The sequence below is a fragment of the Drosophila montana genome, unplaced genomic scaffold (genome assembly GCF_035044405.1).
Source record: "Drosophila montana isolate Dmon_TW-CO22-7 unplaced genomic scaffold, ASM3504440v1 contig_2081_1, whole genome shotgun sequence".
NCBI classification, from domain to species: Eukaryota; Metazoa; Arthropoda; class Insecta; order Diptera; family Drosophilidae; genus Drosophila; species Drosophila montana.
In genome coordinates, this window is record NW_026996991.1 from 1,078,386 (window position 1) to 1,105,717 (window position 27,332).

The 27,332-nt window shown below is 36.3% G+C and overlaps 1 protein-coding gene across 4 annotated transcripts; it reads left to right on the forward strand.

Moving 5' to 3' along the window:
- Pkc53E (Protein C kinase 53E) lies at positions 1-27,207 on the forward strand. 4 transcript variants are annotated; one of them, XM_064679837.1, is made up of 15 exons: positions 1-520; positions 2,914-2,940; positions 8,302-8,333; positions 8,401-8,480; positions 16,643-16,754; positions 21,949-22,077; positions 23,564-23,720; positions 23,783-24,131; positions 24,201-24,374; positions 24,430-24,521; positions 24,606-24,807; positions 24,863-25,051; positions 25,105-25,245; positions 25,308-25,519; positions 26,228-27,207. In XM_064679837.1, exons 1-14 carry the CDS (start codon positions 312-314, stop codon positions 25,458-25,460), a joined length of 2,046 nt encoding a protein of 681 aa, XP_064535907.1. In that variant the 5' UTR covers positions 1-311; the 3' UTR covers positions 25,461-25,519; positions 26,228-27,207. The 4 variants fall into 4 exon arrangements, with proteins under 4 accessions (XP_064535907.1, XP_064535906.1, XP_064535909.1 ...); XM_064679836.1 differs by lacking the exon at positions 16,643-16,754 and adding an exon at positions 9,775-9,889 and having other exon boundaries at positions 5-520; XM_064679839.1 differs by lacking the exon at positions 2,914-2,940 and having other exon boundaries at positions 5-520.
- Positions 27,208-27,332: the final 125 nt, after the last annotated feature.

Below are 27,332 nucleotides of genomic sequence, written 5' to 3' on the forward strand. Positions count from 1 at the left end.
GGCTTTCAAATTTGGCCGTCATTTTAAAATCAATAATTAAAAAGAAGAAAAACAGCAACAACAACTAAATAACTAAAGCCAAATAAATACTTAACAATAAAAGAAGAAAGAAAACGTAACAGCAAAAGAAGCCAGACAGAGCTGAAAGTGTATCAAATGAAGCAACAACAAAAAGAACAACAACCACAAGACAACCAAAACAACAATAAATTAAACCACCAATTTGTAAAGTGCAACAACTAAGCAACAACAACAACAACAATAGCAACAGCAGCAACAACAAAGCCAACAACAACTGAAGCAAACAAAGTATGTCAGAGAACAGCAGCGACAACAATGGCGACCAACAGAGCCAGGGCCAGGGTGCGGAGGGCGAGGCCGTGGGCGAAAACAAAATGAAGTCGCGTCTGCGCAAAGGAGCCCTCAAGAAGAAGAATGTCTTCAATGTCAAGGATCATTGCTTTATCGCACGCTTTTTCAAGCAGCCCACGTTCTGTTCCCACTGCAAGGATTTCATCTGGTAAGCTTTAAGTAATTAAAACTGTAGTTGGGCATGTTGCGAAATAGATAAGCTAACGTAGAAATGCTTCACTTATCGCTATTCTTGAAATTCCCAACTGGTTTTAGCATCAATGCTTACAAATAAAGCTAAGCGAGATCAGCTTAGAAAGCTTGAAAAAAGTTATTTTTTATGCTGTTTCAGTATAGAAACGCTTCAAATATTACGAAAATGTTCAACAAAATTGGAAATTTTTTCATTTTAATCTCTAAATAAATTCAAGTCTTTGAATCAAAGGGGTAAGAGCTCAAAGTTTCTATTATTTGATATAAAAGCTTTCTAAATAATTTTAAAACCCTATTTAAACTTTGCTCCTAACAATACATATATATAAATCTGCATTTCTATGTTGTTTTAAGCGACCTTTCCATTTTCGAAATCTTTATGTATCTGGCTCAAAGTCGGGGTTTAGTTTGTTAAAACATAACTAAAAAAGGATTGTTTTATTATATAACGGAAAAATATAAATTTAACAAAATTGTTTTTTCATTTTTGTTTTTAATAAACTAAACCTTGGACCTCGAGTCAGCTAAATATATACTATATATAAATTTCATATAAAAGTACACTAGAAAGCTTTTCTATGAAAATAATTAAAAACAAACAAAATTTTTAACTTAACCCGTTTAACTTAGAGACTTGTGTTTATTTTGAGACTAAAGTTAAAAACTTGTCAATGTTCTGAAAATTTTCTATATATCTATTATTAATAAACAAATTAAACACAACAAGAGCTCAATATGGTTAAGTTTCTTAACTGCATTTTTAAAACTATTTGTGATTCATTAATAAAAGTCGGTAAAACAATCAAAAAGTTAACTCTTCTTAAAAGACTTTAAGACTATAGACATACATACGTTAAGATTTTGCGAATTGGGAGAGAAATTAGCGCAATGGCATTTCTCAGTTTTCCTTTCATAGCAGATTAAACACTATATTGAATATTCAGTATTATTATACTGAGTATTATTGTATTGAATTTATTTTCTAAAACAGCACAAAACCTTAATCTATAGGACTTTTTTGTAAAAATAATATAAAAAAAAAAAATTTAGTATATATTATTTTAAATCCAAAATTCTGAAAATAAGTTGAAGTGTTAGCAAAAATCTTTGTTTCCAAACTTGACTGGGAAATTCTGTAGCTCTCTACATTTCATTATAACATATATATTGACATATATACTATCGCTAAAATCCCAAAAAAAAAAACAGATAGAGCCCAGAATTTTCCTTTAAAGAGACGCTTAGCCTAAACTAAAACATTGCAGATTTGAAAGCTTGTTCGGCTTTTGCTATTGCTTGTTTTAAAATAAATGTGTACCGGGTTATATTCTTTCGAATTTATGTTTTATGCGGTACACGCGACACGCGTTCGCACTTGTGGGTCTACGCCGCGGCAGCAAAATCGGCGACATAACTAAGCAGCCTACGTCAATCGATATTTTGTCTATCGACAGAGCAGCGAATGGCAGCAACTACAACAAAAACAGCCACACATTAAAGCCAAGCTAATGACATTGCAATGGAATCCAGTTGAAAAGCTCAGCAAAAGAGAATAATTGATATCAAATCGCCGAAGATTGAATGCTCTACCAAATATGCCAAATATTTCTAAACTTTATTTTCGATGCTACAGAAGATCCTATATAATACAGTTGGCCGATGTTGACACAATGTGGATTTGAAAGCTCATAAATGCTGATATTATTTCATATATATAGCATATAGCGACTCGAACCAGCTACCTTCCAACTATATACTGCCTGCAGCAAAAAGCCTAATCTATGCTTAGTTTCATCCTCTTTGCTAAGGGACTCGTTTGAATATATGAACGCATATGTCAACTCAGTTATTGATTTTGTTCAATATTATATATGCTCTGCTGACATCTTCCACATGCTTTACATATTTTATGGCCAAATAGTTATACCCACTGCAAGCGTATAAAAACGTTTTAAGGCACAACAACTTTTAGTCTGCCCTGCCTGTGTAATATTTAATTTAGGTAAAGCTCGTTCTCAAAATCTTGCCTAATCCATTGTTATGCATACAAAATAAACACAAGAAATACAAATTTTTCGGTCAACTCCAGCTCCAGTTTCGGTTCCTGTTACCTTTCCTGTGGCTCTTCCTGCTTACCTACTTTCCTTTCCGTTCGGCTTGTGGATTATGAACCAATCTCATGCGCATTAGGTTTCAGTTCCCCTGCCAGCCCATAATAATAATTTCTCGACGCCCCGCTTTGAGCGTGTTGGTACCGCAAAACCTTAGCAAATATTTGCGTAGTGCGCCAGTGAACCAATAAGATGCCACTCAACTCTATATGAAAATATTATTGTTTTGTTCTTACAGCGGCTATCAATCGGGATACGCATGGTTGTAGGTATTTCTTACGATATATATATATATATCATACAGTTAATCACACGCATTTGGTATTGCTAGTTGAGGGGCATAATTCGCATTCAGATATATCAATATCTTAACTTTTAAGTATGGGTCTGGTATTGGAATATACAAAAAAGCATCTTTAAAAGATCTTAAAGAGCATTATCTATAGACTAAAATTATATCATGAATTCGTATAATTAAACAATTGCTTGGTTTTTGATATAAAAATTGTCGATCCTGTTATAAGCTGAACAGTTTCCATTGACATAAAAGCCTGCGATCTAAAGCTCTGTCTATTAAGCTTTTGCCTTGATTTTATTTGTCACCTTGTTTCTGGGGCTTTTAATTTAAATATTACATGTTCATGGATTTCTCAGAGCCTGCCACTACCCAAAAAGGAAAACTAATTGATTGAAAAATGCATATTTAAATATTTGGCTAATTAATTAAAATTAAATGAATTGAAAACAATATTCATAGTTTGGCGACAACTTTGGTAAAAGTTTGTCAAGAGTTCGGCTCTCAGTTTAATTAATTCAAATTTAAAATACACAATTTGCTGCGAAAATGCTTTCAAATGTCAAAGGCCTAATCATTGCGCTGACAGTTAAAAGCCACACAATGAAAATGACAAGACAATTAATTGGGAAATTGCTGTTGGACTCCCGAAGAGCTGGGCACATGTCAACAAGTCCATGGGAAGCTGTGTGTCGCCCAGCATTTGAGGCGTGTCGCTGCCTCTTAGCTAATTGCCATAAAACATTTAGCCAATAATTAAATTAATTGCTGCTTAAAATGCGGCTCAACGATCTGACTATGACCAAAAAGAAGCCAGACCCGAAACGCAACTGAGCCATGTGAAACGGAGACAACAAAAGCGACAACAACGACGAGCTGAAAGATACATTTGGCGATACTTACAGATGCGTAGATGCTGTTGTTGCCGCCTATTGTCGCCCGTTCTATGGGCCAAATTGCGTACGCCTCTTTTGGCCATAAGCAGCTAATTAACAATTTGAGTTACAATTTTCGACTCGCGACTCGTTTCGGGGCCCGTTTCGGCTATTTAATTAATAGTGTTGGCTCCTTGGGTGCACACGTCACACAAAGCGTTGCAGGCACGTAGCCAAAGCAACCAAATGAGGCGCCACAGCAGGCAAGCCAGGTGCGACTAGGGAGTAGGCGCAGGGGGTAGCGGCAGTTGCCTGTGCGTCCCCAGGTGGCTAACTGTTTTGGGTGTATCAAGTGAAAATTGCCGCCGTGTTTATGCCACGAAATTTGCATAACAGAGCCGAGAAAACAACAAAAATGAAAAAAAAAAACGTAATGGTTCGACTGATGACTGATTCATAGATACCCTGTAACCAGCTTCAAGCTGCTGCAGCATGCGGTCACACTTATTTCTTTATATAAATACACGCACGACGCAAGCCGCTGCTCAGCTTCGTTTCTCAGACATGAAAAACACATTTTTATACAATGTCCATATTTATTCTCCGACTTAAATTAAATTTAGTTGGCTCAAAGATGGCATTATACCCAATATTAAGGCTATAACTAAAAAAAGGAGAGGAAATATGATACAATTTTATGGCTTAAAGATGGCAATAAGTATGTGTATATATAAACAAGGCTATATCTCCAATAGGAGAGAATCTTTCAGTTCTTATGGATCGCAATAGCCTACCTCTACAACACAAACATAATCTCGGCAACTATACATCCTTTCTCATAAATGTAATGCAGGGTATTAAAAATATATCAACTCTCATTGCCCGCACGCTGTTTTTTACTTTTGATACACTCAAGATACATTCCCATCTAAATGCACTCAGGTTAACACGATTTTTTATGGCTCAGCAGGTTGAGACGGTTGGCTGTTTTATGTTTTGACCAAATCAGATAACGAAAGTGTTTGCTAACAATTTGTTTATGAAAATGTTTGCAGCAATTTTCCCGATAGCGACTGCATCTGTGAAATTTAAAAGCAAATTCATAAATTGTAAGGTTTTATCTGCGATAAGCAAAATAATATTTCAAATGAAAATTTGATGCATGAGTAATATAAATAACGCAAATGTCAAAAAGGAAGCAAAAGCTTTTATCACAGTTATTGATTGTGCACAACAAACTGTAATGACATGAGCTGAAAGCACGGAATTTTTCGATAAATGAGAAACAGACAACAGCATTTGAATAAATGAAGAGCTTTAAGATGTCGAGATGTCGAGCCGACGTTCGGGTTCAATCTTTTATCATTTTTTAGTTTTAATCAATATTTATGTTTTAAATGAAAGAATTTTTATATTATATATTTATGTAAAATATTTAGAAAATGTATATAAAAATGTATCTATTGGAAAGGAAGAGCTTCAATGCATTTTCCTCAATTTTATATTACAGTTTTATTCTTGTTTCAAACAAGTTCTCTGATAAAACTGGGTATCGAATATCAAAAAAAAAAAAACATTAAGAGCATTTAAAAATATGAATTTCGGCTTGAGTCATGTTAATAGTTAGCATATTTAAATTAGTAAAAATATTATGAAATACATCGTTAAGCTCAGAGCTTCTGATCAAAAGCTAATTGAATCTTTTAATAGAGTTTTGTACAGTATAAAGCTGCGATTGATATCACAGCTTTCGATATTTTTGCAACGTGTGCAGTGTTCGATCTTTTGTTGCAAAGTATGAAGCTTTTGTTAAGGTAAAAGCTTTCATTCTGAAGCTGTGGCAGCGTTTAAGGACTTATAAAGCTTTTCCCAAGGGGCTTTTCCTTCAAAAGATATTTTCTTAATATATATTTATGTTTAAGTATTAATCTAAATGTACATTTTTTTTATTGGAATGTTTTTCTCAATGTCTTTTCTTCTAATTCCGTTACAGTTCCACAAATTTCTTTTTCGATCAAGAGCTTTGAAAGCTTTAAGACAGTCAATAAGAAAAAGCTTTTTTTGTTGCTCATAAATTCATAAGTTTTCATAATTTCCTGTTTTTATTTTTTAAGCTCTAAATCATTTGATTATTTTGAAATGCAAGTCACGAGTTCGTAAAGTTTTATCTGCGTAACTTTTTAACTCAATCTTAAATCTCTAGCGTGCACTTTAACGTTTTTGCTTGCGTGTTAAATTAACTCGCATTGCAAACAATTTTCTTCTTTTTTTTCGCTTTATTTTTTTTCTTTTTGTTTGCCGCACATTTTTGTTGTTGTTTTCTTTTTGTTTGCGTGCTGCAGAAATGCGCTTAATTAAAAATTGAAAAATGCAGGAAAAACAAAAATGCGCGGCAGCGGGAAAACCAGGCAAGGCAACTGCTGATCAAAAAAAAATGTAGCGTAACTGCAGGCGCGGCGCGTGGAAATTGCTTTTCCACTTCATTTGATGCGCAAACAAAAACCAACTGACAAATGAACAAATGATAAACTGTCGCATTGATAAACATTTGAAATGAGCAAACAAACGACTCGTAATTAAACTAAAATAGAAATTAATTAAAATGTAAACTGAAAAATGCGCCTCGGGAATCAAGCTATGAAATTGTGTTGTGTAATTGTCATTTTGGGCTAATCGGATAATGTCAATTGCCACGAAGCCGCAATATTTACATTTTTTAATTCGTTTAAAATAATGTTTAAAACACATTTTTCTATTAATTGTTTGTGCAACTAAAATTTCCAAGAATAAACTTTACAGCGCCAATACGAAGTATAAATACGCTTGTGGCATGTCGTGGCATATCTTACAAAATCCATATTTATAGCCAATTTTACATATGGGTGGTTTATATATATATATATATATATATATATATATATATATATATTCATATGTTCCGGGCTGAACCTAAAGTACCCGCTCCCAGTGCATAAGAATGCAAATTGCTGGACACAGCGGCAATAGAAAAAATGGGCATGCGATATACACAGTTTATAAATTTATACTTTGGTATATGCCACATATATGCAATCTGTTTGCTGGCTAGCGGGTGGGGCTGCAGGGGGTCGGGTTAAGGCCTGGGTTCAGTCGATAAGCGGCTTGTGGTCAAGGCATTTATGGCTTATGGAATATGCCTAACTAATGCGGGCACTCTTTGCCGACGCCCGGCACATAAGCCCCTTTACAAGCGAACCAGCTCAGCTAACTGGACCCAGGGACGTTGTGCTTAAGCTTAAAAGTGGCCAACACAAATAAGTAAAGCACACACACACAAGCCTGCAGGCGCAGTGACAAGTGGGAAGAAGAACTGTTAGTGGTCTACTCGGGCCTGCAAGACGAGTAGATACCCAGAACGCAGCGCTCAGCTGTTTTCTTCTACACATACATGTACAAAGACACACTCACACACGCACACCGCTTGGTGCGAAGTTTACGCTGTGGTTCTGCTTCTTATTCCTTAAGCACCACTCTATAAGAAATTCAGTCTTGAATAACTTCCGTGCTTACTATGCGAACTGTATGAAATTTTCGGTGCATAAATATGACATTAAAATGTCCGTAAATCCCAAAGTCCAAGACTAAGCTTCAAAAAATGCGTGTTCTAACAATTTTTAATTTTTAAACGGGAGGTGTTTTTCAAACAGTTACATACTCTTGATCTGTGTATACTATAGAAAAGGCTACATACCGAATTGTATGCCTATATCGAACATTAATTTTTGTTGTCCATTTTTAATCTCACATGTTAAACTGAACATTTTTTACAAACTTGATTAATATTTAATTGACAGTTGCAAATACTTGGCAAAATAATTAAATTGAACGCCAATTTTCAGTTCAATATTAATTAAATTGCCGCGGATATTGGATTATGAAATTGTTAAAGTAAATCAAAAACACAGGCAATAAATAAAAAGGCTCCGTAGCAAATGTAAAAAAATTAAGAAAAATAATTAAATATATAAAAAAAAATACATAAGTAAAGATTGTTTAACTTTTCAAATAAAAATGTATATATATATTGTATTGTTGCAAAAGCAGCTAACAAAAGCACCAAGCAACTGTCTCTGTCTGTCTGTTTGGCTGGAAAGCTTGACCTTTAACCTGTAAAGCAACCCATTTGCTTTTCTATATTAATTATATTGATTGAATTTTATGGCTGGCGACTGGCAAGTGCCTGGCAAAAATTAGCATATTGATTAATAAGTATTTGCTGTGCGGGCAAATTAAATATTTATGCAAAGTGCTTAACACACACACCCTCTCACACACACACACACACACACAAACACACACCAACACACGCACACACAAGAGTCAAACACCAGCAATTCAATTAGAGCAAATTAGCAGGCGCCGCATTTTGCGTGTAATTTAACAAATTTCTAACTAATTTCGCATTGGCATTTTGCAGGGGCTTTGGCAAACAAGGATTCCAGTGTCAAGGTATGTAAATGAACGTGCGATTACAAATCATAAGAGAGAGCTATACATAACTTTTTACTCGTTGCAGTCTGCTCTTATGTGGTGCATAAGCGTTGCCATGAATACGTCACCTTCATATGTCCCGGCAAGGATAAGGGCATTGATTCCGTAAGTGCCGCCATATAAAACACTCTACTTAACCCAAGCTTAACTTAATTACTAGGTTTTAGCTTTAAGTTGTTTGCTTTTGTACAGCATTTTCATGTGTGCGTATCCCAAATTCTTTTATAAACTTATATTCCTAAAGCGAGTAAATACATTTTTTATCCATCTTGCGCTTTTTGGTATTTTGTTTTGTTGCACTGTCAAATTTAACTGTCATTTCAGGGTTTGGGTTAAAAAAAAATATAATAAATTCCCGACTCAACCGTCATGGCTCGGCTCCTGAAGCTCCTGTCAGCTGCTTGGTTGTTGGCTTACCAAAATGTCATTTAGACTTTTTAGCATACCATGAATTTCATATTTGTGCACAGCTCCTGCTGACCCGGCTAAAACTTGTCACAAGCGCAGAGCCACAACTCGAAGTAGATGTCACGACGTTGAGAATAGCGACATTTTAGATGAACTCATGGCTGAGTTTATTTATGTTAATGATACAAATATTAACTCTATATGACAGCAGAAAAAATGAAATACAGTAAGTGCAGCTGAGCTAATTTTAAACGGGATTTAGCATAAGGTTTATTTAATTGCAATGAAGTTTAAAGGTTATTTAACATTAGGTTTATATAATTGCAATAAAGTTTGAAGGTGATTTAACATGAGGTTTATATAATTTCAATGACGTTTAAGAGTTACTTAACATGAGGTTTATTTAATTGCAATGAAGTTTGACTGTAGCAAACATGGGATAGAAGTAAAATTGAATATGTTTGAAAGTTTTTAGTTCTTAGAAAAAAATAACTTAAGAAAAAGATGGAATTTAAAATGTGTTAAATAAAAATTAAATGAGTAAAAATTAAGTGAAAAAAGTTAAAAATAAATTCACAAAATAAATTCGAACTCAAGGAAACTCTTAAAAGTTTGAAATTTTAACTCGCACATGAAAATGTTGAAAGTTTGCATACAAATAATTAAAGCTTTTGGTTAAGTTAAGCAACTTAATAAAATACGTAGAATGCAATTTAAAAAAACATAAGAAAAAGCAACAAATATTTAATACTAACCACAATTTAGACCTTAAGTTAGTTGTGCTTATTGTCCATTCAGCAATGTTTTATTGTCATCGTGCTCTCTGTTTATTTACCATAAATTGTACTTTGTATTTTCATGTACCAAACAAAAAATTATCTATCAAAATCACATCGCTCACCAAAAAACAAATATTAAAAAACTACTCCAAACTGTGGCACGTTACATGCATTAAAATTGATAAACAAAACAAACAAACAAAATATTGAAGGACTCACCAAAAACTCAGCACCATTTCGAACCATTTACATACGCAGGACCCACGTTCTGTGATCATTGTGGTTCTCTACTCTATGGCATTTACCATCAGGGTCTCAAATGTTCAGGTAAAGTCAAGACCCCAGTCTAACCTATCTAAATACCCGTTTCCAACTCTCTCACTCTCTCTCACTTTCTCTTAATCTTTGCTGCTCTTTTCTAACCTATCCTATCGCTAAGTTTCCGCTCTGTTAATGCGCTGTTAACGCGCTGTTAACTAGCTGTTAGGCCTTTAGAGCTGTCGCTAATTGCTTGCAAACCTTTTAAACTCTCTACTCTTTACCTTTCCCCCTCTATGTGTGTGTGTGTGTGCGCGTGTGGGTATGTGTGTGTGTGTGTGTATGCACATATATATTTTAAAATAATTTGTGCCCTAAATTAAGTAGCTTGCAGACTTAAAAGTTTATTATTTAGAATATTGTACAGATTTGTGTATAGCTTTACTGTTTTACATATAATGCCTAATCCCAACTACCCATGTATATATCTATCAAATTTTTAAAGCCCAGCCCGACCCAACTACTTTCTGTGTGTGTGTGTGTGTAAATTTGTGGTAATTGTTTGCAGTTAGCAAAGTTTTTGTTTTTTGTCTGCTGGCACGTGTCCAGAGCTTGTAGCTCCCCCCCCCCATTCCCCCTCCCCTCATGCCCGCTGCTAGCAGGCAATTCATTTGCATAATTATGCACAGGACAATGTACAAGCTGTATAGGATACGATACTTATATCTAAATTGTATAGAGTTTTTGAGCCGTAATATAATTAAAATTTCAATGTTTGTGCGGCTGCATGCGGGCCCTCGGCTATGCAGCTGATAAAAGCTAAGCAGAATCCGTTGAAGGCATTATGAAAATATGCAAAATTCTGGCAAACATGGCGCATAATGAGGTTACTTTCCCCGAGGGGGCAGCTGCAGATTCTGCTGCTGCTGCTGCTGCTACTACTGCTTCCTCTGTTACTTTTGTTGCTGTGCAAATATTTAATGCACTTTCGGCCGCATAAATGCAATGTTTCAACGAAAACTTTTCAGAGAGCTCAACAACAATTGTGCTTTGTCTGTGGCAGCTTTTAGATGTGTGTGGGTGGGTGAGGTAGGGAATGGGTGCCACACAGCTATGTGCGTGTATGTGTGTGTGGCCCGAGGGAAATAACTAAAGTTTTTTGAATGGGCTGCCTTTAAGTGTGTTCTCTCGGCGCGATCTCTCTTTCTCTCTCTCTATCTCTTTTATCTTCATTCGTACAAGTTTTATCAAGCGCTTTGGATGTTCGAAATAAAGTTAAGGATCGACGGTTCATAGTAAAAAATATGTTCAGGCTCGAATTGAATTCGTTGCAAAACACGTTTGAAACCTTGACTGAAACACTTTTGCCAAACATTGTAAAATGAAATTCTCTGGAGAATTAAGTGCATTGCCCAGTTGCTGAAAACGCTTTTGATGTTAAAGAGGGTTTGCCACTAAAGTGCCAATAAACGTTACCTGTTCTGCTAACTAACAATTGAGAGCCACCCAAAACAATAGGAGAGCACTTCTAGACCCCAAACAGTCTACTAATGATAATTTGCGCAGCCAAAGTCAAATGCTGTTGGAACCTTGGCAAGTGCCCTCGTGTTAGGTATTGTGTGTGAGTGTGTGTGTGTGTGTGTGTGTGAGTGTGTGTGCACTCAGTCTACTCAAACTTGAGGTTTGCAATATGGCAGAGCTCTTAAGTGCTCGATTTGCTGGTGCTACTAGGCTACTGGGGTACTGGGGCTGCGGGAAAATCGATGAGGAAAAACTGTGAAAGAAACTTAAAGATGTCATGGCAACTATTTAGCGGGGGCGCAGGGTGTGTATTTCTTCTTCTGTTAATCAACGCGATAGAAATATAAGCGGAAATTATGGTTGTGTGTGCGTGTGTGTGTGGGTGTGTGTGTTGGGATGCCTGGAAGCTATGCAAATTGTATGGCACTTCACATCATAAATTTAACTACATTTGCGACACGTGCTCGATAATTCGGTGAAAAGAGAAAGGCAACTATGCGGCTTCCCGGTCCCAAAGACGGCAGCTAACAATGCGCGCAATTTTATCAATCGAGCCCAACCCCACAACAAAGGTAACGTGGGTGTGCGTGTGTGTGTGTGGGTGTGTGTGGGTGTGAGTGTGTGTTGCTGTAATAGAATCCAAGTGCTCAAGTGTTGCCTTTGTGAGCATTTGAATTGCTCCTGTGATTGCAGACAAGCGCGTTGACAACCGCTTTGAGGGCGAAGTTTCTGAATTGACGCCCTGCAAGTTGTACGATTTGTGGCATTGTTGTTGCAAATCGGATCAAATATATATTTTATTACGACAGACAGAAAGGCGACAGTTTGATAAATATAGCAATCAATTTATCAACGGTCCAATGCCCAGCACCTGTTGGTCCTTGCTTTTATTCTTCTTTCTATCTTTTTTTTCTATTTGTACACGCCTAACAACTGCGGGTAGGTAATACGATTTTGTCACGAAATGTGTGACGCATTAAAAGAGACGAGTATTCGATAAGATAAAAAAATATTTAATAAATAAATGAAATATTAAATAAAATGAAAAATAATAAATAAATGAAAAACATGTGAAAAAAAAATAAAATAAATAAAATTAACGAAGAATAATAAATAAATAAATTTAAAAACAACATAAATAAAAAAAAAATTTGAACAAAAAATAAATAAACGAAGTAAAAATAAAATAAATAAATAAATGAAAATTAAATAAATAATAAATAAATAAGTAAATGAAATGAACATAAATATTATATAAATCAAATTAATGAAAAACAATATATAAAGAATTAATGAAAAATATCAATTATAAAATATAGATAACTACTGAAAACGATAAAAAAGAAATAATTGGAAAACAAATAAAATAATCAAATATGAATAATATGATAAAAAAATAATAAAATTAAAAATAATATCAAAGAAATCGCGAAGTGTCCGAATATCATATTTATTTTGCATTTAAAAGCATCATTGAGTCAATTTTCTCTTTACTTTTTCCTCTTTTTTCCTCACATAAACTGTTTAAACTCTTCTAGTTATCATAAAGATGGCTGGGCAATAATAAGATCTTGGCAAATCAGGCTTATATCAATTAGTCAGATCTTGCTTGGGATCAGATCGTTATCCGAAGGTGCTTATATATACACTTGCATTCCTGCAAGGGTATTTAAATTTCGGCTACCTTAGCCCATCTGCTTTTGAACTTTCTTATGGTATTTGTTGCCAAGTTTGCTATTTCGCAATCATTTGCCAATTTAATCAAATTGAATGCAGGTGCCAAAAGTTTGGGCTACAGCTATGAAAAATCATGCCCATTGTTTGGGGCCAGGTAAATTTGTGCATTTTATTGGCTACACACTCACCTGAGTGTGTGTGTGTTAATTTTTGTACGTTTGCTGAGCGGAAATTGAAAACGAATCTAGTTTGCACTACGCTGTTTGATTTGCTTGATTGGTTTTGCCTCATCTGCCAACTGAGCCGTGTGCGAGTGTGTTTGTGTGCCAGTGTGTGTATGTGTGTGGCATGCTTATAACACTGACACGCCCCTTATCATGCGCGCTGTCATAATAAATGACATGGCAATTTATAAATGCAATCCCAACACTACGCCAAAGACTTTCGGCCATGTTATTAGGACATCAACTCTTAATATGCGCATACTTATATATGTGTGTGTGGATTTAAAAGTGTGTGTATGCTGCGTAGCATCCTTGAATTACTGCTCAAAACTGGAGTTGGAAAATTGCTGGTAGGCAAAGATATAAAGCGGGCGATAGGCAGGATAGACCACAGGAACAGCAGACGGGAGCGGACAGGGGGGGACACACCTTGTGCGTGTGGCAGTCAGAGGCGCGCAATAAACAGGTGGCAAATTTGTGAAGTGACAACAGAAAATGTCAAAAAAAAAAACAACGCGTGATATATTGTTGCAAATAAATTTATTTTATTTTACTTTGGAAAAAAAAACGCCTGGCACGTGGCAAACGAGCAGCTATAATATGCCCCGCCCACTGACCTGTTATCTAAAAAATAAAGAAAATAAAAATACGAAATTGTGCTAAATATGACAGCAAGTCGTGTGTGAGGCCTACGTGACGCAACTGAAAAGTGACCCGTGCAACATGCAATAAATAACTAAATGAGGGCTCAGCACAGTTGATGCCACATAATCAGGCATGTTGCGAGCTGATAATTTGGCTTATTTCCGGCATAACCCAAATACATAAATAATAGCACGTGTTTACGAGCATAAAATACTAAAATATTACGAGTTAAATCAACTTTTAACGTCTGCCGAGATAGTTTGTTAAAGTAAACGAAGCATTCTTCAGCCTAATTAATTGAATAAATGAATATATAAAACTAGGACATGAGCGTAAAGCTTATTATAACTAATAAGCTGATTCTTAAGATAGATTTTAAAATAGTTTGAGTATATATTTGGATAATCCTCCTCCAACTCCAGCAAAGCCTTAACACACATTTTTGGCCAAAAACCATTTGGGAATTCTAATGGAAAAATGTTGTTGGGCGCATTTTTCTTTCTCACCTTCTCTCTGTTTGCTCTATTCCCAAACAGCACTTATGTACTTTAACTTTATGCAACTGTACGTTTTAGCCAAAATGACGAACTGCTATTAAAGCGTACAACTTCCTTTTAGAACCAAAGTGGCATCTAATGCCACCTGTCGCTGTGGAGCAACTTTATAGCCAAGGTTGGCAGCAGAGCCATTGGCAATTGAGCTTTACCTTCAAACAACTCGCATACAAATGCATTTAATGCAAAAGCAAATACACGCTAAAAACTATACAGACGCACAGCCTTGGGCGCCCGCCAAAGTATGCAACACTTTTTTGTGTGTGCGGCCCTGCCAGCCGCAGCAAGGACAGCCATAGCACACACCCACACACACACCCACACACACACACCCACTCACACACACACACACACACCAAGCAGACCCCTCGTTGCGGTCGTCTGTGTGTGTTTGTGGGTGTGTGTGCTTTTGCGCTTTGAGCTTTGCACTTGGATCGGCTCCATTTTGTTTGTCGAGCCAGCGAGATACTCGACTGAGCATTGCTGCAAGCTGTTGAGCCCTGTAAGACTCACAGACAACAACAAATGGTCCAAAAATGCGCTCCTTGATGCTCATGCATGCGCATAATAATATCAAATGTCCTTGCCCACTTTTAAGAAGCCGCCTTGAAAGAAAAAGAAGAAAAAACAACGATACACAAAAAAAAATCAACAAAAACAGGCAACACAACAAAACACGTGTGTGCTTCTTTGGGGCTGATGAGTTCAAGGCACTGACATTGCCAGTTCAAAATAATAAGATTCAGTCACATGTTTGAGTTACACACGAACAGATACCCTGTCAATGCTCTGAAAGTGCGGCAACTTGGCTGGGTATTTTCACAAACTCGAAGGCTATTTAAGGAACTTCGATAACAAGTTGCAGTGCCTTAGCAGAGTTCTTTCCCTATTTGTAGATCTCCTATAAGAGACTCGTAACTCTTTTCAAAACGGGTTACCAATCTTGCCAGTAACTGTATATATCCTTTGTATGTATAAGATACTCTGTAGATAATTATATGGAAACTTTTTTAGAAACATGATTTATGGAGTGAGGTGTCAGTTCGCTGCCCAAGCAGAATATACCCGCTCTGCACAGTAGCTGTAGGGTATAAGCAGTCATTTCCATTGTTATATTGTAAATATAATAGAATATACAGCTCGTTTTCTAGGTACCTTAGGAACTCATGCTCAATGGAACAAGTTTTCAGTAAATTTTCCCTTTAGTGAGTATACCCACTTCTAAAGCGAGCACAGGGTATAAGCAGTTCCTGTAGTGCTTTACTTGCTTCAAAAAGCTCTTCCCAACCTCATGAACTGAGTACTCTATAGTACATAGTATCTATTACCAACGGTACTACAGGGTATAAGCAGGCTTTTCTCCTCTGTGTGTGTGTGTGTCTGACATCGTCTTTCTGTGCACATTAAAATGTGCTGTGCTGTGTGTGTATGTGTGTGTGCGGCTGCCTGTGAGTGTGTGTGCCATTTGTTTATGTGGCTGCTGCTTCTTAGAACGGATTAGGCAACAATTGTCTGTTGTTTGGCATTTGTGGGTTTCAGCCTTCGACAGAGGCGGGCAAAAAAGGAATAAAAAAACACGGAGAAAATATAAATTGTTATTTATGTACGCAATGGAGCAGAAAAACAAAAGGCTATTAAAACGTATACTAAGCTTGGCTAAGCACAACAGAGCTGTCCACTTGTTTGGCGAAACTCTTTTGTTTTGGGCGTAAAAACTAAACTGTTAACACGAATTTTTTGGAACCTTTTGATATGCAACTGAACAAGTCGCTGTTTTTCTCTTTTTGGAAACCATTTGCACCCTGTTCCATGTGTACGTTGTACGTTTGCACAGCACATTAGCCAGCTCCACAAGCACAAAAACCCATAACCCACTAAAAACCAACAACCGATATCCATAACCAGCCATACCAACTCTTCCATGCTCCAGCTCTTCCATACTCCCATCTCTCTATATTTATAACATTTTTGCTTTGGTGTTTGTCTTTTTTAACATGCGGAAAATGAACTGAATTATTCTAGCGTTTATTTTAAAAGTCATCTACGTTTTTCTTTAAACTCGTGATGTTTTCTTTTTATTTTTGGCTGTTAGTGGTTTGTTAATCGTAATTTATGCATTGCTTTAGAGTTAATGTACGCATTCATAGCGAAAAACCTGCGTTAATTTTCCATTAGCTCTCTCCAACTGTTCCAATTCTCAGGCACACCAGATGCCACACAAATGGCACAACGTTGCCTTCCTATCGCCGATGTTTTGCGATCATTGCGGCTCGCTCTTGCACGGCATCACGCACAAGGGTCTCAAGTGTCGAGGTAATGTCCAACTGTGTGTCCGAACGGAGACACTCTCTCTCTCTCTTTTTGTGTGTGTGTGCGTATGTGTGTGTGAGTTTGTTGAGTAGAGATGCGCGCGTGCTACGAAAAATTATTTGAACAAAATAACGAACAAACATTTTCTTAAACTAAGATTAAAAATTAAATAGTAAAATTAATTAAAAATAACTGATTTTATTATACCAATTTTTTTTTTATAAATTAAATTATAATTAAAGCAAATTAATAATAAACAATTTAATTTAATTTTTAAAAGTTTAAAGACATTTAAGTTAATTTAAAAAATTAAATTAAACTTATATAAATTATTTCTTTTTTTATTTTAAGCAACTATTTGTTCGTTTCATTTTTTATTAGGCCTTGGTTTATCTTTATAATTGGAATTTTTTAATGATTTGTTGACAATTGGTTTCTTTGACTTATTTATTTTTTAATTATTATCGTTTTTATTTTTCAGCATATATTTATTTTATTGTTTTTAGTTTTGAAATATATTTATTTTTTAGGTTTTTTTGCATGTTATTTGAAGAAACAAATTTTTGCTTTTCCTATTTTAAATTTATTTAAGTTAATTTGATATCAAAAAGATTTGATAATATTAGGTTTATTTATTTTAAATTGATTGCTTTAGTTATTATTATATTTTCTTTTTTATAAGCCAAAAGAATTTGTTCCACTTAAACAAAAATTATCAAATCTGAAACTTTTTTTTTAATTTTTTCGTATGTTATTTTAATTTTTATTTGTTTTTAAATACTAAAACAATAATTTTGAATTTATTTCAGCATAGTTTTATGAAAATACGTTTTTTATTAGTAATATTATATTTCATTATTAATTTTATTATTTTTTGGAAATATTTGTGCTTTTGGTTTATTTATTTTTTTATTGTATCATTTTTCGCTTATTAATTTTAAAGCTGCATTGTGATGCCTTAACGTGCACTTTCGTGTCACGCGCTCATCTCTAGGCTAGAATCTCTTTTAGCATCTAAGCAAACGTCTCGTCTGTTGGTTGAGTTCGCATTTTTGGATTGTTGCAATTTACAATTAGCTGCGCTTTGTTCCGACTCAAGTGCGCACTTGCCACGTTCTGTGTGTGCTTGTGTGTATGTATTGTGTTCGCTGTGTGTATTGTGTGTGTGGATGTGACGCACTTGAGTTTCTGTTGATGCTATTGTTGTTGTCGCCATTGCGCTTGTTGTTGACACGTTGCCGCCCTTGCACCGTGCCACGCCCCTTTCTAATGTTTGTTTGCACCTTAGCAGCTTGTTGTAAATTGTTTTTGTTGTTGCCACTAGAATTTACAGCTGCCTGCGAGAATTCGCATTGCCCGCTAATCATATCAACAATATTTGTTTTAACGCCGCATTGCAAATTGCGGCATTTGAATGTTAATTATATTACTTAGTTTTGTTGTCCTTTTGTTTTGAATAATTTTTGGTTTGCCGCAAAAAACAACAACAAAGAAAAAGAAAGAAGATAAAACTACACAATTTTCCAAATCATTTGTTAGACAGCGCAAATTGTTGCCTTAATATCCGGCATGGCCCCTTGGCAAACAAATAATTTACTTACGCCTCATTGCCTCGGCCAGGCAAACAAGTAGAACCACAGCGACAACAACAGCAACAATAACAATAGATAAACAGACCACTCCACTCCACACACACACACACACACATACACACTCGCACACACGCATTGAAAACAGTCCCAAGCAAACAGATTGCAAATGGAAATGTAAATGTGGCAACAGAAAATTCTCCAACAATAAGCCGCAGCCGTTGCCGGAAGTGCGTGTGTGTGTGTCTGTGTGTGTGACTGTCATTATCGAGCGCCAATTTTGTGCATATGTGCGTGTGTGTGTGTGTGTGTGTGTGCATGTGTGTTATTTCACCCAGCTTTATAACGTTTACAATTCTATTGCAATTGTGTTTTTGGTTTGCCTCATTTGTGCTTCTGAATTATTGAGCATATTTCACATGGTTCCCACACAGGATATTTTCACAAACAAAAAGATATCACAATAATTGAATTATTACAAGCGATTGGAAAATTGGTTAATCAAACAAACTGAAAAGCACACGACGTCCCAAAGCAACTCACATAAGACAATTGACAAGGCTTTGACAAGTAAATAAGAGTTTGAAATCTGGCTAGAATATTTTTGCCGAGCTCTGGAACTTTACGGGTCATTTATGCAGTAAACATTATCAAGGTTTTAAGATATCAATTTTTATCAATTAAGATTAGAATTCAATTAAAAGTTTCCTTCTGGTCAAAAATTTGACTATTGAAAGAGTCTTGTTTTAGGAATAGAAGAAAATTTATAAGCTAAATTAATTTAGAGCATGAACAAAGTAGCATAAAATATTAAAAAAGACTTAGATTAAAATTGACCTGAACTACGCGTTCAGGATATTGAAAGACTTGCAGAGGGGTTTCAAATTTATGCTATAATCCTTATGGACTGGCAAAGCTACAAATTACGTTGATACCTAAAACAACTATGGAATATTTGCGGAAACAAGATTATTTGGCCTGTTTTTCAGACCAGCAAAGCGGCCAACTTTAAACTCATCGGAAGGCCCACAAAAAACTGCTGCCCAAATATGCAATAACAAGGAAAATAAGTCTTTTAGGCATAAACCTAATAACAGCATACCCTGTAAAAAGTTAGTAGCTACGTGAGCTACGGCAGCAAATTGTCAACTAAGCCGAATTGAAGTAGAAATTTTGTGCACTTTTATAGTACATATATTTTTTACATAGCTCAAAGTGTTGCATGCTTCAGCCAGAAATGCAATCCTCCAATTTAGATGCACTTATAGGGTATTTAAAATATATAGTAAGCCAGCATATGAGGCTATATAAATAAATAATTTTACGCAAAAAAGGGGCACACGCAAAACTGGGCCACACACACAAACACACCCACACTTGTTGTTGTTGTTGTTCTTTTTGCTCCACGAAATGTGGCACGCTAAGGGAAAACCTTTTTATATTTCCTTTTTGTTATTTGACGTTGTGTTTTTTGTTGTGTGCCGCAAGGAAGACGAAAAAAACAACTCTTTCATATTTTCATTAAACACAACACACAGACTGCCCAACTGACCAGCCTGCCACGCCCCAACGCCCTAGTAAGCTTGTGGACATCAAAAAATGATTACTTTTTCCATGCGGCGCAAGCAACAAGCGAAAGTTTCACAACAGAAAAAAAATGAAAATGAAAATGAAAATACGTATACGCCACGTGCGCCTCAACAGCCAAATGACGTCGATGCAGGCGCCCAATGGCGCATACTTTTCGCAGCGGGTGTGGGCTGTGAGCGGTGTCCGAAGTAATTTTACACATGAGCAAAAGCGGCAAAAGAAAGCGAAAAGAAAATAAAAATAAAAACACACCAACAACAACAAAAGCGAGAAAATGCCATGAAATCAGCCAATGATGCAGCGCCCCAGGACCGAAAGGCCTGACAATCATAGCGATATATGCGGATGAACATGATGATAATGAGCGATGGGTTGGTCAATTACAGTTAACATCATGAGCAGGTTTAGAGGGTGGATAGTGATGTTATTGACTCGCAGATATCCTGTAAAACAATTTAGACTAAGAGCAACTATATAAGCTGGGTTTTATTATTTTTATTTTTGAATTCCCTTTTTTTATATGCATTTTCCGTTTTTATAAATTGCAGCTTTGATTTTGATTTATCGCTACAACGATGCTATCGATTAGTATAGTATCAATGTTATCGATTAGTTAGTAGATTAATCCAAACACGAAAAGAGCTGAAATTTATTTTTATGAAATGTTTTCCTGGGCCTATATATATATCTATATATATATATGGGCTATATTTTTGTTAGTTAAATGTTAATAAATAGTAAATAAATATTTACATGGCTTAAAGTTTATGAAACAGTTAAATTCCTAGTTAGGCTTGAGCCTTCTTTGAATAAATATCTTGAGGCTTCTTCGAATAAATAGCTTGAGGCATATAAGAAAATAATAAGGAATTATTAGCACTTACCGAAATCAGATGAGTTTAAAGAACTGTTCGTTTAACTAATACTTCCGAAAATTCCTTAAAAATATGCCAACTTAATATTCCGCTTAGCTCACTCAAAAAACCTGCCTCTCCTGTTTGGCTGCTCCATGTTTCAGGGAATTTTTAAAATTCTATATACGAATTGAACACATGCGTCTCCAGTGCAAAATGAATTAAAATTCCATTTGCAATAATTTCCAATCGAATGCATTTAGAGTACTGCCCAGTGCAACCCTGCTGGGCAACTCTGGCCTGTGTATATGTATATCCTGTGCATATGCCTGCAACATGTGCGCCCCAAACTATGCAACAGTTTTTTCCCCGTTGGCCCGTTTTTGCCGCTGCCAAATTGATTGCGATTGCAGTCGACAACACAAATTGACGTTGATTTTGTATTGCACAAGTGGCGTTCTCTGTGGGCGTGGCAAAAGGATAGCAGGCAACGCATTTGGCATTTGGCAAAAAGAAGCGGATGAGTTTATTGGATTGCCGCGCTGATTGATAACCGGGCGCAGATGTTTCCCAACGTACCGACGAAGTAGGCGACAATTTTTTATTTATTTTCCTTGCAGCGGGTATATTAGTTTTGTCGTGAAGTAGACATATTTGTAGCTAAGAAGTAGGCATATTTACCAATATTAGCAAGTGAATCTAGATATATGTATCTGTCTGTCTGCTTCTAGCTTCTAGTGTCTCGTATTTATATGCCTTATATACAAAATCTTTCGCAAGGGTATTCCAGGCTTCGGCATGCCGAGGATACATTTTTTTTCCTCACTTTCGTATTCAATGGGCTTATGGATTGTGGGGTAAGTACTTGAGCTATATCAAAACTCACTTTATATGCGTGCCCTGTCGCGTGTCCTGTGCGCGTGTGTGTATATATTTGTGTATGCGTGTGTGTCTGTGCGTGTATATCTGCCTCCTGTTGCTATTCCTGTAGCACCGCCAACAGCTAAAGAAATCACTTTCAATCTATTCTCTGTATATTTCTCCCGCCCGAGCTGACCATCTATTTCAATGTTTGCCAAGTGGCCACTAACAAGCGACTTATCTTTATTCCACTACGTGACCTACGACCTGGCAACGAAAACATATTCATTCAACATTATTTAGCATGCGATATGAACGTTCATGCACGCTGCAAGGAGAACGTGCCCAGCTTGTGCGGCTGCGATCATACGGAGCGACGGGGACGCATATATCTCGAGATAAATGTCAAAGAGCATCTGCTCACCGTGCACAGTAAGTACGAGTAATGCACCCAATTCTAAGCGTATTACGACCAAGCTCTTAAGTTGTTGCCAACTTGTTGGCGAAACCCCCAGCCACACTTCACTCCACCTCCCTAGCTAAAATACGACTGTAAAGCGCTTAAGTTTTAACCAATTGCGGCGCTCACCAAGTTTACAATAAGCCTCCACCTCACGCAGAAGTTTACGAACGAGAAGATAAAAAAAAAATACAGTAAAAAATTATGGAAAGCAGTTGAAAAGTTTTTTTCACTAACAAGATGCCTAAAATGTTAAAATTCTGACTGTCTCCTTCCAACGGCAACTGTGAAGTATTATAATTCTGACTTGGTTTACATGTTACACGTCTTAATTTCAGATTTAGAGTACTAAACAATAATATTTCCATTTGTAACACGTTTTTCAACACTAAGTCTGGACTTTAGTGCGAGAAATCCCCGTTTTTCATCTATTTCATTTTATAAACTGGTGATTTTGTTATTTTCACATATTTTACAACACTTTACTTGTAACTGTGAACACAGGTTGGTTCGAGAAAACAGTTTTAAGACCTACTGATTTTGTTATTTTTACATATTTTCCAACACTATATGTGTATCGTGTTAGCATAGCTAAATTTGAGAACTCGATTTTAGGCCTGTTGATTTCGTTATATTTTCCAATACTATACTTGAAACAGGCCCTTTTCATTTTGTTATTATCACATATTTTCTATCATCATGCGTGTTTCTTGTAAGCTTGGCTGAATTCGAGACATTTGTTTTAGGCCCTCTTAATTTTGTTATATTTACGTACTTTCCAACACTATACTTGTAACTGCAAACAGAGCTTATTTCGAGAAATCTATATTAGGCTCTATTGATTTTGTTATTTTCACATATTTTCCAAAAAAAAACACAAATTACTGTAAACATAGCTAAATTCAAGAAATCTATTTTAAGCGCATCTAAAAAATTCCTACTGGGATTTTGATATTTCTTATAATTTTCCAACACTTCATTTTCCCTGCTCCGGCGCCTTAAAGAGCAAAACTCAAGCAAGATTTAGATTTATTTTCTATCCTGTACTCTTAAAATTCGAAATCTGGACAGAAATTGTTTAGTATTCAAGCCTGGTATTGCCCTGCGGCTGCTTTTGTCCCTCAGATGAGGCGCTGGCAAATTGCTTATGATTTGCATTAATTCATTATGAAGAAAACTCTCCACACAATATGCCACATAATGAATACTAAAATGCAGTTGCTAAACAAAAGCGTGATAAAAATATGTTAAGCCAGCTGAAGCAGACTGAAGCAGGCGGCATAGGAGACGACAGGCAGGAGGTGAAAGAAGCGAAGCAGCACGTGAACAATAACAATGGGCCAGGATAATGCGTTGGCATATTTTATAGAATTTTGCGCTTGCACAATTTGCCAGCTGCTGGCTGACTGTTGCAGAAAATACATATAAAAATTCTTATGGTCACGTTTATGATTGCAGTCAAGGAGGGGCGCAATCTCATACCCATGGACCCCAATGGACTGAGCGATCCGTATGTGAAGGTCAAGCTGATACCCGATGACAAGGATCAGTCCAAGAAGAAGACGCGCACCATTAAGGCGTGCCTCAATCCCGTGTGGAATGAGACCATTAGCTAGTAGGATAAATAGATTGTCTGGAAGTTTTCTTTTGCGGCACTCAAAATCTCCATTTTTGCAGCGATCTCAAGCCGGAGGACAAGGATCGACGTATATTGATCGAGGTGTGGGACTGGGATCGCACCTCACGCAATGATTTTATGGGCGCCTTGTCGTTTGGCATATCGGAGATTATCAAGAATCCCACCAACGGTTGGTTCAAGCTGCTGACACAGGACGAGGGCGAATATTACAATGTGCCCTGTGCGGATGATCAGCAGGATTTGCTTAAGCTGAAGCAGAAGCCGTCGCAGCGGAAGCAGCCGATGATGCGCTGCGATACACACACACATTCACAGTCCAAAAAGGACATGATACGTGCCACAGACTTTAATTTTATTAAAGTGCTGGGCAAGGGCTCCTTTGGCAAGGTAAATTGGCACCATTTGACCCGAATTAAAGTTGAACTTGTGAAACTTTTGTGGCATGTGCATGTGCAGGTGCTGCTAGCGGAGCGCAAGGGCAGCGAGGAGCTGTATGCAATTAAGATACTCAAAAAGGATGTGATTATACAGGACGACGATGTCGAGTGCACCATGATTGAGAAGCGTGTGCTGGCGCTGGGCGAGAAGCCGCCGTTTCTTGTCCAGCTGCATTCCTGCTTTCAGACCATGGTGCGTATACGTAATCATTTAAATTGATTAACTAACATAGTTTCTACCCGCACAGGATCGCCTTTTCTTTGTCATGGAGTATGTGAACGGCGGCGATTTAATGTTTCAAATACAACAATTTGGAAAGTTCAAGGAGCCAGTCGCCGTGTAAGTTGTTAGGCATTTGGCAGCCAATTCAGAAGATATCTTATATCATCTTATTATCTTATACCTTCTTTTGGTCGCGGTCAGATTTTATGCTGCGGAAATTGCGGCAGGGCTATTCTTTCTGCATGCCAAGGGCATTTTGTATCGGGATCTGAAGCTGGACAATGTGCTCCTGGATGCCGATGGGCATGTCAAAATCGCCGACTTTGGCATGTGCAAGGAGAACATTATGGGCGAGAAGACGACCAAAACATTCTGCGGCACACCGGACTACATAGCGCCAGAGGTCAGGGTTAAACAGCAGAATTTAAGGAACCTATCTAAATTGGGTCTATTCACAGATAATACTCTATCAGCCGTATGGCAAGTCTGTTGATTGGTGGGCCTATGGTGTGCTTCTCTATGAGATGCTGGTGGGTCAGCCGCCCTTCGATGGCGAGGATGAGGAGGAGCTGTTTGCGGCCATAACCGATCATAATGTATCCTATCCCAAGAGTCTCAGCAAGGAGGCCAAGGAGGCGTGCAAGGGCGTAAGTTGTGCAAAGCTTAATTTATTTATTTACTTACCTTCTCCTTGCTGCAGTTCTTGACCAAGCAGCCCAACAAGCGTTTAGGTTGCGGCGCCTCCGGCGAGGAGGATGTGCGTTTGCATCCATTTTTCCGGCGCATCGACTGGGAGAAGATAGAAAATCGTGAGGTGCAGCCGCCGTTCAAGCCAAAAATTGTAAGTAATTTATCGTATAAATAAAAAAAATCCTTTACTGACCATTATGTCCTGCCGCACAGAAACACCGCAAGGATGTGTCCAATTTTGATAAGCAATTCACATCAGAGAAAACAGACTTGACGCCCACGGATAAGGTGTTTATGATGAATCTTGATCAATCGGAATTTGTTGGCTTCTCCTATGTCAATCCCGAATACATTGTCAGCCCATAAGCAGCTGTTAGGAACAGGAAACGGAAACGGAAACGAAAACGGAACCAGCGAGTTGTGTCGTCAGTTGATATTATTTGTTTATTAAAAAAGACTTCATCATATTTTTTTTTTTCATTTGTTTTTGGTTAGTCGTATCATAATTGTTATCTATGCTAAACGTAAGCAATAATTTGTTGTCTTAAGCTTTTATTTATTGCTTATTTAAATCTTTGACTAATTGTTAGGCACTCACGAGTACACTAAGTTAACATACACGACATATTCATTTAGTTATAGCAACAATTATCAATCATTGTTAAACATTTGCTCCACGTTGGAACTGAAACTCAAAGCCAAAACAAAAGAAATTAAAATTAAAAATATGGAAGAAGAAAAAACGATGAAAAGTATGCAATAAAAACTTTTATTTTATATACCATTACCCAACGCTTTTCTCTCTCTCTCTCTCTTTCTCGCGCTCTCTCTGTCTCTTTCCCTGCTCGAAACTTAACAAAAACTTTTTGCCTAACACAGTCATGCGCTTCACATATACATATTTTCAATTTTGCGAACTATTTGACAAATTTTCAAATTCTCAAGATTCAGATTCAGATTCAAGTATTTAATTAAGCATAAAAAATATATTAATACAATTGAGCAAACATCTCAATGTTATCACATAAAGTTATAGATATACACATGCTCTTTAATTAACTGATCTTCAGCGCCTTCTCACTCTCTCTCTCTCTCTCTGTCTCGCTCTATCAAAACTTTATCTTTCTTTTTAGTCACACTCAGCAATTAGATGAAGGATACTACGTTTCGGTTGAGAGTTTTAAACGTTATTCGATTGTAATGTTGGCCCCTGCATTATAAGCAAATCGAAATATGCGTTTAAGCAAGTTGGCATGGACAATTTAGTATATAAATACATATATACATATATATATTCTAAGCACTTTTCATTACTTTCGAACATTCAGAAATATCATAGCATACTTATGAGCGTATTTCTTATTTGGCACCTTTCAATTAGCTGTATGTGTGTGTATAAATTATATGAATTATAAACGATTTCTAGCATATATTACCCGAATATATGCATACATATAAACGGCATAGAGTCTCAATGTACCATAATAAAAAGAAAGGAAAATAAAAGGCAAAACTAATTGCATAGCAATAAGTTAAAGCTAAAAGAAAGTTTAGGTTTAGTCTAAAAATAAACTAAATTTATTGCTCTTAACTGCGCCAGAAGTCTAGCTTTCCAAAGTCTAACTATAGATGGGATAATATATATATATATATGTATATATATATATATATATATATATGTATAGTACATATGTATGTATTATCTTCGTGTAGAAACTTTAGTACCTAACTGAAATTTAGCTGCTAATTAACTACTGTTTAACTATGAGAAAAGACAATCTACTATAAGCTTAAAACAAACACATGCGTGTTATATCAAGAACTTCAGTTACCAAAAGAAATACCAAAAAGAACAAAAAATAATTTTAAATTTAAATCGAAATTAAATATTTTGTGTAGCGCAGCCTAAGCTAAGCTTTTGTGCCTCTCGTAGCTCTCTTTCTTTCTAGAAGCATAAGTAATTCGAAATACTCTAAAATTTGACGAGTTATATCAACAAAGTTGTCGGCTTTTGCATGAGGCATATATAGAACAAATATACATAAACTAATTATATAAATATATTCTAATAAATATAGAAAGGAATCTTATTAAACGATAACTTAGTAGCCAAGCTATGTGCTAAACACTAGGGCACAAAAACTAAAAACTAACTTAAATTAAATTAACAAAGTAGTTGAAATTTAAAATACAAGATTCGTTTAAAATCTAAAGTAACTTATATATAATTATAAAAAA

What these genes read in the sequence shown, in the direction of transcription:
- Pkc53E (XM_064679836.1), top strand. Translation starts at nt 312, where the DNA reads ATGTCAGAGAACAGCAGCGACAACAATGGCGACCAACAGAGCCAGGGC. An exon ending in ACAAGGATTCCAGTGTCAAG is followed by an intron (nt 8,334 to 8,400) that starts GTATGTAAATGA and finishes TACTCGTTGCAG; the next exon opens with TCTGCTCTTATGTGGTGCAT. An exon ending in TCAGGGTCTCAAATGTTCAG is followed by an intron (nt 9,890 to 21,948) that starts GTAAAGTCAAGA and finishes AACATTATTTAG; the next exon opens with CATGCGATATGAACGTTCAT.